Here is a 10,000-nt window from a genome sequence, read left to right on the forward strand (position 1 = left end):
GCATAAAATATGGGATTGCCACCGTGACACGGTGGCAAGAGAGGAAACTCACTCTATTCAAGAAAGGCTCACGGTGCCAGTAGGCGCATTTCAACGTTTTACGATCATCGGATCGAATCCCGTATGCACCCCCCCCGGGGGCCGAATCGAATAGCGCTAATCGAATGAATGGAAGCGCACCGCTGCACTTGCTGCTACTTGCGCGTTTGTCCTACTAATAACGAAGAACGAGTTCGCACAGAGCGGAGGGGGGTTGGATCGTAAAATTGTTTGACCGCGTGGCACTAGCGCACAGCGGTACCTGACAGCAGGTGTAGAGAGAGAGAGAGAGAGAGAGAGAGAGAGAGAGAGAGAGAGAAAGAAAAAAGGATGCACCTCCCGCAGCAGGATGATACTGTTGTTAGTGCGTCATCTGTTCCCGGACGTTTGATGCAGTGATTGCAGTGCCAGGGACGCCGAGAATGAGGGGCGCCTCAGGTGACAAACACAGGTGCTCGAGAATCCGTTACGCAGGAGGAGGACGACGCAGAAGGACGTGACAATGAGCGCGAACGCCGGGAACGATAAATTTACACCCCATTTCATGGCTTTCATGGTGCCCCCCCGGGCCACTGTCCGCGACGTGCGCACGACAAGTGTCATTTCGAGATTTTATGCACCTCTCGCGCGCCTGAGCGCACAACGGGAGGCCTGGTAATGCCGCTGGCCACTCCGGCCAGTCAGTCAGTCAGGGGCCGGTTTACATAATGAGATTAGCGAAATTCGGTGTCGGCCACGCGCGATCAAACAGGCTCCTCGCGGTGCTACTAGTGCCAGTAGTGGAGCACTCGTTGGCGCGGGGTGATCGTAAACAGTCACCGCAGGAAAGAAGCGAAGAGAAGCTTTGGAAGATGATCATTGCCGGGCATGATCAAGCGTGCAACCGAGGAGAAGATCGTACATTATCGAAGGAGAGTTGTTAGAGAAAAGGAGAGAGAGAGAAGGAGAGAGCAATGATCATCCTCTCGAGAGGAATCGGGAGACGTGGAATGAAAGAATAATGGGATTTTAATAAACATTCAAGGGGGCGTCATCTTGCGCACCGGGGATGAGCCTCGCCGCGATCGCGATCCTTCTCCGCTCTCTCTGTCTCTCTGTTAGTTTGAAGCAACGCTTTTGCTGGGATGAAGTGGATCGAGTGTGTATGAGCGTGTGTTTGCGGGGGCAAACACATTCATGCGCGCAATTATTCGTGCCAACATAAGAATTATGTTGTCTTACATTCATCATAATCACCAGGCGCAGAGCCAGGCTAGAGCCAGGAGCGCGGAGTGCAAGGCGTGCATGTGCTCGCCCACCGTGCGCACAGACACTCCACGGTCACTCCCTGAGAGGCTCCTGACGATGATCAAGTGCCGGTAAGTGCCCCCGAGGGCGCTATGATCCGCACTGGTGGGTTGACTTTTTATGGCTGTTCGTTCGCGCGCGGTGGCCAATTTCAAGGGATTACAAAATATGTTTAAAAAGAATGATTCCGTTTTTATTACTGGAACACTCTCTCTCTCTCTTGCTCTTTCTCTTGTTCTTTCTCTTTCTCTTTGTAAAAAAAAAACACATGTTTGTCGATTTTCTTCTCGAAATGATCGTGAGAAAGACATTAAAACCGTGTGGCGGCAGGATGTGTGCCTTGTAGTGCATCGCAAGCAAAGAGAGCTGCACAGTTTAAGGAAACAGAAGAAGAGGAACGAAGAGAGAATGCTTCTCGAAGAGACGATCGCGAATGTACTTAAGCGAACGTGCAGGGAAGGAACAATGGTCGATGAAGTTGACCACCGCAAAGGACACACCGATTGGGCGATGAGGCTGTAAAAAATTGGTTCCACAATCACTTGTTTCTGTCTTCTGTTGTTTCCCTGCCCGTTGTTCCACCATCCGTCTTCCACCGGATTCACGTCAAACAAGTGCCTACAGGCGATGGTGTCGTTGGACAGGCAGCATCGCTTGCCTTCAAAAATTCACAGACACACCCGGAGTGTTTGTCATATTTTGACACCTGGGGCACACTCTGGGCGACACGCATAATTGGCAATTTTCGAGTGTCCACTAATGGCTCTGCTGCTGATGCTGCCACTGCTGCTTTGCAAAACATCGCTTTCGATCGTGATGTTCGAGCTAACCTTAAAAAAGAACCTTCGGGGGGGTTCGTCGCTTGGTGAGTCTTTCGTTTGCGAATGGCTTGCGGCCACGGAGTTCGATTCGTTCGTTCATTCCCCTACCTGTGTCCGTTTTGGAAACGGTGCTTTCTTATACTACTAATAACCATAAATCTGATTCGATGCTCGAGCCGATGGTCTGGTATGGTCAGGTCATCTGGTGTGCACACAAACTGACTGACCGGCATCCGTGGATCGTTCCTAGGAATTCCTCTCTCTCTCTGTCTCTGGTGCGCTTCGATGAGACTCTCTGATGTTCATAGATCTAATCGGGGACGCCATATATTTCGCTATTTAATGATGTGTGACCATCGACGCACCCAACAACCGCGAGAGAGAGAGCATCCACGAGATCCTAAACAAAACGAGGAACTCCACATGCCGATGACCCTTGGCTGACCGGAGGCTGCAGCTCCAGCATTCACACCCATTCAAAGGCGTGTTGCGTGTCGCTCCATTCGGCGGCAGCTTTGGGGGGCTCCGAGGAAAAATGCGACCCGGATCAATATTCACCCCATTTGCGCATAATATATTCAAACCACTCGCCTCTCCGGCCCAAACCGGCAACGCACGCGGGCCCCGGCTGCTGATAATCGGCAGGATATAAATCACACAAATGAAGCAAATAATTCACATTCACCCGGGATCCGATCCGGGATCTTTACGCCGCGATTCCCTCGAATTCGAATTCGCACCGGCGCCCGATTGCTGCTGATCTTGCAAGGATTTATGGTACCAGCTGGCTGCCATGCTGCTGCTGCCATGCTGCTTCAGGTGACTCAACGGACCCGTGACCCCGTTTGCGTAGATCGCGCGAGCGCGCGCATAAAATTCACGACGAACCAACCCCAACGAATCATTCAAATTGGGCAACGCGGACGTACGTTAGATGCAGGTGCACTATAGCAGAAGCAGAAGCAGATTTATGAACCTCCGATGCGGCGAATCCGCGATCGCGATCGATCGAGCGGCTCGCTGGACGCAACATAGGATAACAAATGGCCGTTCGCTTGTGCTCCGCTCCACTGTCTGTTGTGGTTGATCAACCGATCAACACCAAAAGACCGCGATGCTTTATGGGCGTGCGCGAAAAACGCGGAATCAAATCAGCACGATATCACGCACAGGGAGTCGGGCGGAGCTGGTGGGGATTTATTAGAAAGCACGGCACCGGTCGCACAATCGCACGATCGCGAGCGTAACTGACACCGAAGAAGCGCTCAGGTGAAGAAAGTCCCCACAGGGACGATGCTGAGGTGTGTTTGTGATCGTGGAAAAGGGTAATAACTCACGCCACTGGGAACGGTGATTTTTTTTTTGCTTTTCTTTGATGCATGAGTTCTAGCGAAAGAATGAGACCGAGCAACAGCATCATCATCAGCAGATTGAAATCTGAAATTTAATGCGATCGCGGTGCGTTCTCACAGATGCCTCTCTCTCTCCCACTCGAGGGCCGCGTGATCGTCACACGATCGCAACGATGAAGCGACAAGCGTTGACATCCACGCATTACGCACCTCATCACCCGGAGGGAATGAAAGACAAATAAATTACAAACCAATAATCGTCGAGCGATCGACAAATGTCACTGTCACTGTGTGCGCGACGACGGGGTCCCGGGACCCAACGTGTTCCACCCTCCAGGTTTGCTCCCATTCTAGCCAAGTGCATTGCAGCAAAGCAGGAAGCAGAACCGAGTCGAAAACAAGGGACAACCGAGGTGCACAAAACAGAGGAATACAATCTTCTGTCGTCTCTCGGGGGTTTTTTTTTCTCTCTCTGCAATGATCCTTCCCGGGTCTTCTTGTACACACTCTGTACACAGCTGTCTCGCATGTCCATCGGAGAGAGGGGTACGCGGTATCGAAGCACAAAACATGATAAAGAACGGAAGTCCTACCCATACGGCTCATTAGCGATCAGAATCGGACACGTTGTCGGACGGTTGTCGACAATAACAGGATCACTCTCTTGCTCGCTCGCTCTCTGTCTCTCTCTCTCTCTCTGGCCTGGGATCCAGAAGATTGTTAATATCGTGTCGCCAACGATCGACGACACGGTCGTGGCCGAGTAATGAGGCGAATGTGGTGTTTCCCAGGGTTGCAGAAGCTCCCCATTCCCGCGCGAACGCACTGCGCTACACATTCCCGTGCGGTGGCCATCTATCAATGTAGTTTCAGCTTCCTTTTCAGCAACCATCATGACCACTAAGGGAACCACGACGACGACGGCAACTGGCGGTCGCCATTATCACTCCAATAAAATTTATTGAAAAATTGTTAACCAGAGGCCCCTCTCTATCCGGCAGCATCCGGCGGCTGTTTCGCCGTTACCGATAGCACCAAGCTGTACGTGTGCCAGCACCACCACCACCACGGTGCAGTCTGACAGGTGGGCGCAATGACCAGCACGGCAAGTGCAGTGTCGCCTGTATCGAAGTGATATAAAGTTTTATATGCACTTCACCTCGTCGCATTTTTTTTTTAATCCCCTCGCATAGAGGGACGTGTTTTGCGAAATGTTTGTGAATGGAGCCGAGGCAGGGCCACAGGGGGGCACCCGTCACCGAGTACACCACCTTTTTCTTCTTATCGTGCTGGAATGGTACAGCGCCCGACCGATCGGAGTGGAGAGGATTAAGCAAGCAGCAGTACTCGATCGCGAACAGCTTATGCTTGTATGTGTGTACGTGTGGCTGTGTGCTGACAGATTATTCAATGAAAATGTACCAAGCTGGAGAGGGCAAGGAAAGAGGAATGCAAGCCCGGGATGGGGATTTTGTTTTCCTGCATTTCCTCGTCAAACCGAAAACCGCAACAGTCACCACCACCACCACTATCATCATTAGCGCCATCATGTTCTCGATGGCCGCCAGGCCAGGCCAGGCAGCACTCAGCAGCACCGCGGTGGCGATAAAAAATGAATAATTAATGCATAAATGGCTCAATTAAATGATTTTATAACTGGAACCCTTGCTTATCCGATAGAATGCACTTGCTGCTGCTGTTGATGGTGGTGATGGCGTTTGCTTGCGTGGCACACAGCTGACAGTCGTACATCGTCATTTGGTCGTTTTCCATTCGTGTGCTGTCTTGCTGTCTTGTCCGCGTCTGAACGGAAGAGTGATCGTCACCGTGCACACACAAATACCAGACGAGATGCAATTAAAGCTAATCAATATCGTGAATATGCACCCGTGCCGTGCCGTGCCGTGTGTACTTCCTTCTATTCTAGCGATCGACAGACAGCGAATACCTTTCAATCGATAGCGAGCGATCGAGCTGTGCTGAGCGGTGGAGAGAATTTTGCATAAACATTTCTTATTACTTTATTCAAATTAGTTCGGGTGCTCAGCCTTTCCAGCCGAGTTTGCTCGAGGCGATAGCGATTATGTATATTAGGAGCCAGAAAGCAGCATATCACGCCATCAGCGGCCGCTCCGTTCCATTAGTGTAAAGCAAAACGCCCCAAAAACCACACCCTCGTTTGGTTGTTGATCGTACTATCTTTCCTCAATTTCGATGGCTGCTGCTGCTACTAGACTCCTGTGATCAGTTTGGTTCGATCAGTGCAGGTCAGCGCGTTTGACACCTGTCAAACGTCTCAATCGCGCCTAGTGCGCACGCTCGTTATCATAATAACCTTCCCATTTCGCTTTGTCACACCACATGGCTGCGCGTGTGTGTCCTAGGGCACGGCCACATAACCACCACCCGGGCCCTGGCCTGTCCCTGTTATGACGACGATGGAATTTCTGGTCACCTTTTTGGGGCCAGGACCGACGCACTGGCGCGGTGGACCGTTTTGGGTGTCGCTCTAGGCGCTCTAGTCTGTTCGATACATTCGTTTACATAATGCGCGCGTGTGTCCGCAGGTGGACAAAAAGGAAAGTTTTGAGGCGTCGGGATTCGGCGTAATAGGGCGCGATCGAGGGAACGCGAGCGATCGGATACATTAGATGCACAGCCAAGAGACCGTTCTCGATCTTCTCTGGAAATGACCTTCTGCATCCGACCCGTAGCGAGCGTAGCGTTACATTGTAGGCAATAGGAGCGGGGATGGGAATTTATCATAAAATCAAATGGCAAACAAGGGTACCTGGTCGTGTACATCGAGGGCTCCGGGGCCTTTGCCATCCAGATTAAGGTGCGCAGTATGACGCATCCTCCGCTCCCTCTCTCTCTCTCTCGCACCCTCGTTGAGTACATTTGTTGCACCGAGGTGCTTGCGACGCGAGTGTAACATTGACCATTAATTTGATTTGCGTTTGCCACGCTCTATACATACACCTATCCGAGAGCGCGATCCCAGAGATCAAGTGATCGAGTGTGAATGTGTTGTGAGCACACACTCATAAAACTAGCCCGCGGTCCGTGGCGCATTAACGTGGAACATCTAAATTGATGTCGTGGGATTCACGGACAAAACGTTCGCAAGCATTCGCAGTGGTTCCGCGGACCGTGGCCACAGTGTGACGGTATTTATGCAAATCGTTGAACGCCCCGCACTGCTCACCGCGATGGCGATGATGATGTTGAGCAAGGCGCTATTGAGATGGCACAGGAGATCCAGGGAATCCTAGTGTCGTTTTGTGGCCAGGGCCTAGGCTAGTGGCCAATCGTCGCCAGGCCGCCGCCAGTGACAATAATAATTACTTTTTATCTGACTTTGAACACTTAGCACACCGAAGCCTGATCTTCGTCTGATCTCTGGCCAGTAAAGAAGACCATTTTAATGCCAATGACACACACATGCACATGCACATGCGGTTATGACTTTATCCTCGAGACAGTGGCCCACTGTTCCCCTCGTACTGTGCTGGGCGCCACCGTTCCGTTCCGTTTTTTTCCGTTGATCCGCGCGATCGGCGATGACTCTTTAATTAGAGCATCCCCCAACCCCTCGGGGACACTTTAGCGAAAAGTGAGTTCACGGAGGGAAGGGCGGGGGGAGAGGTTTATTGAACTGCGTGCGCGAATCGGACGACCTGGAAGGAAGCGAGCGCGCGGTGTCACCATTACCATTTGTGGCGACGATTTCGACCTCGAATCGGACGCGGCAGTGTTGAAAAAAAGAGGGGGCAGTGCACCTAGTGCGTGCGTGCATGTTCGTGGCGTGGCCATTTTAACAATCAGCTACGAGATGACCTCAGCAAGTGGCTGGCTGGCTGGCATCCTGGAGGCCAACCGAAAAGTGCAGTTCAAGAGCTGGCTAGCTGTTGCGCCAACACATACACACTCATAAACACACCAATTTCGTGGACAGGGGATGAGGATCACAAGTGATCGCTCTCTTCCACAACTCGCGCCATTCGCGATCGCTCGCTCGCTCGCTCGCTGTAATGAGCTGTCGTTTCATCAATTATAGAACAAATTGCGTATAATTGCGGGTGCGCGATCGACTGTAATGGCGCCGTGGCGCGTACTACGCAGACACGCACGCACGCATACCGTTCACTTCACGATCGCGCGATCACGATGACGATGGCGATCGGTCCTAACAAAAGGGGTTGTCATCACATCACCAACCACACATGCATCGATCGATCGATCGATCGGTGATAACCGCAAAGGGCTTATGTTAGGCTACTTGGCATCGATTAGGCACAAGACTACCGTCTGGGCGTGCGTGCCCTCTGGCCTGGAGCGTTCATGCTCCTCTACCCCTTCGTGGCTGCCCCTTCGTGCAACAAAATGTCCTCGCTCTCGCTCTCTCCGCCCGGGTCGTTCCCACTGCATCCTGCTGCCGTGGCCCAGCGAGGCGCTTATCGGCGTTACGTTGTCCACGTCATTTAATAAATCGCATCCCCCCCTCAAACACCACCCCGTGCGCGCTGATGATGAAGTATCAACATAAAATTATCATTAATTTGCATTCAAATTCAACTTCTCCGGAGGCTCCCGAGAGGCGATTACATGCTGGCACGGTGCATGCCAGCAACCGGTAGCCGGGAGCTTAAACTTTTAGGACACCCGTCTTTGGTGGACCTGCGCCACGGTCGATTGAACCTAGACCAACGTTTGGGGTGGACCGCTAATTGCGATCGATGCGCTCTGGGGGTAGAAAAATGAGGACATTTCCCGCTTTAACCCCCCCTGAAACCTCCACTCGTCACGCGGTGGAGCTAGATTAATGAGCGAGCGTGGTCGGAGCCTGAAGGGGTCTTTTAATCTCTCTGCGATGGGCCAAGGTAATTGAAAGCACCATCTTCCCCTCAATGCACGGAAAAAAATGGTGAAAGAAAACGTTACTTACCTTATCACAAAAGACTTTGATTTGACAGTAGCCCCGGTGGTACACGTTCGTATCGCGCGGATCCTCAAACGTGTCGATCTGCAGATGAAGCGGCAAGCCCTGTGACGGAGGAGAAAGAAAGGAAAGCGAAGAAATTATAAGAAAATGTCATTTGTTGCTCTACCAGGGAAAAGATCTCGAATCGTTGAGGCCAATGAGAACCTTTTAGTGCTAGGATATGATAAGAGCCGCGCCCGCGGACGAACGGAGCTGAGCTTTACTTGAAGATATCGTCGTCCTAGTCGTCGGCGGATTTGTGAGACAGATCACTTACGGAACAGAATCCAGAATCGAATATGCTCTTAACGTGGCCCCGTATGCCCGTTGCCCGATGACGAAGGTAAAGGCTGATCTTTGATCCTTTCGATTTCCATCCCACGTTTCCCCTTATCACCCAGGCCCGTCATTGGTTTGTCTTCCAACGGAAACACCTGCCGCAGTGGTGTCGCGAGATGCATCGCGTTCCATCCATCTTCTCATCCATCGTCTGTGCCCTCTCCACGAAGCTAGATATTATAATATGTTCATTCATGGATTTATCTCAAATGACAGCCAGATAAAAATTGTTTGATTTTCTCTCTCTCTCTCTCTCTCTCTTGGTCTTTTCCCTTCTTTGTCTACTTTGCGCCATGGCTTTTCGATCTTTGTTTTTGTAATGTCCGATCGATGGTGATCCTTTTAGGGAATCCGGAGAAGAGGGCGGCGGACAGAATGATCTTCTGTTGCAGCAGAGGCTCACTTCTACACATTGCGCGTTCTCTCTTGTCTTGTGAATCGTCTTGAAAGCGTTCATAATGTAAAGCAAATAAACTGTACATTCTTCCCGTTCGTCCGCCGGTCCGTCCGTCCGTCCGTATCTTGATTCCGAATCTCCATCGCATCGCGGCTCTCGCTAGAGATTCCTCCCGTGTAGCCGTCGCTTCGGTTATCTGTTGGGTGCCTCTCGTACCCCCCGGAATCGTCCAACGCACCACGATCCTCTCAAATGTCAAAAGGCATCATCAGCTCGCTACACGGATCGCTGGGCACTAGCTCCGGTCCGTGTCTCCTATGCTTTCGCCCCCCTCCCTTCGACGTCGTCTTGTGAGCTAATTGGAAATGGTCGCAACGTCGTGGCTACGGCCTTCGGGTGAAATCCTTCAGGAAAGCCAAAAATCCTTCCGAGTCGGACGCATTTTGACATGCTCTAGAGCTGTCGAGCGGTCGGAGATAGATCAGGCCAAGCACTAGCCCGGCACCATGCGCTCCACTGCGGACAGAAAGAAGCCGTAAGTCGAGGTCACGGGGAGTAGCAGCAGCAGCAGCAGCACATGTCCATCACAAGCGTCAAATATTCGGCCCCCGAATGAGGGACGGAGGCTGTATCATTATTAGCATAACTACTAAGCGAGCACGATGCCTTTTGCTCGCTCACTCGCTCGCACACGAGATGCGGCAAGACATTTCATGGGAACTTGGTGGCCTGCTGGGCACCACAGTCCTAGCGAGAAGACAGGGCAGGGAGAGGTGGTTTC

General features: G+C 51.8%; 1 protein-coding gene across 3 annotated transcripts in view; it reads right to left on the reverse strand.

Annotated features, from left to right (window-relative positions):
- Nucleotides 1–10,000, reverse strand: part of LOC126575708 (protein grainyhead) — a 167,770-nt gene that overhangs the window by 9,602 nt on the left and 148,168 nt on the right. For all 3 annotated transcript variants that reach the window (XM_050236539.1, XM_050236538.1, XM_050236540.1), the window contains exon 12: nt 8,448–8,546. In XM_050236539.1, the coding sequence (XP_050092496.1) occupies nt 8,448–8,546 (99 nt within the window). The remainder of the gene's footprint in view (nt 1–8,447; nt 8,547–10,000) is intronic.

Source organism: Anopheles aquasalis, chromosome 3, assembly GCF_943734665.1.
Source record: "Anopheles aquasalis chromosome 3, idAnoAquaMG_Q_19, whole genome shotgun sequence".
NCBI classification, from domain to species: Eukaryota; Metazoa; Arthropoda; class Insecta; order Diptera; family Culicidae; genus Anopheles; species Anopheles aquasalis.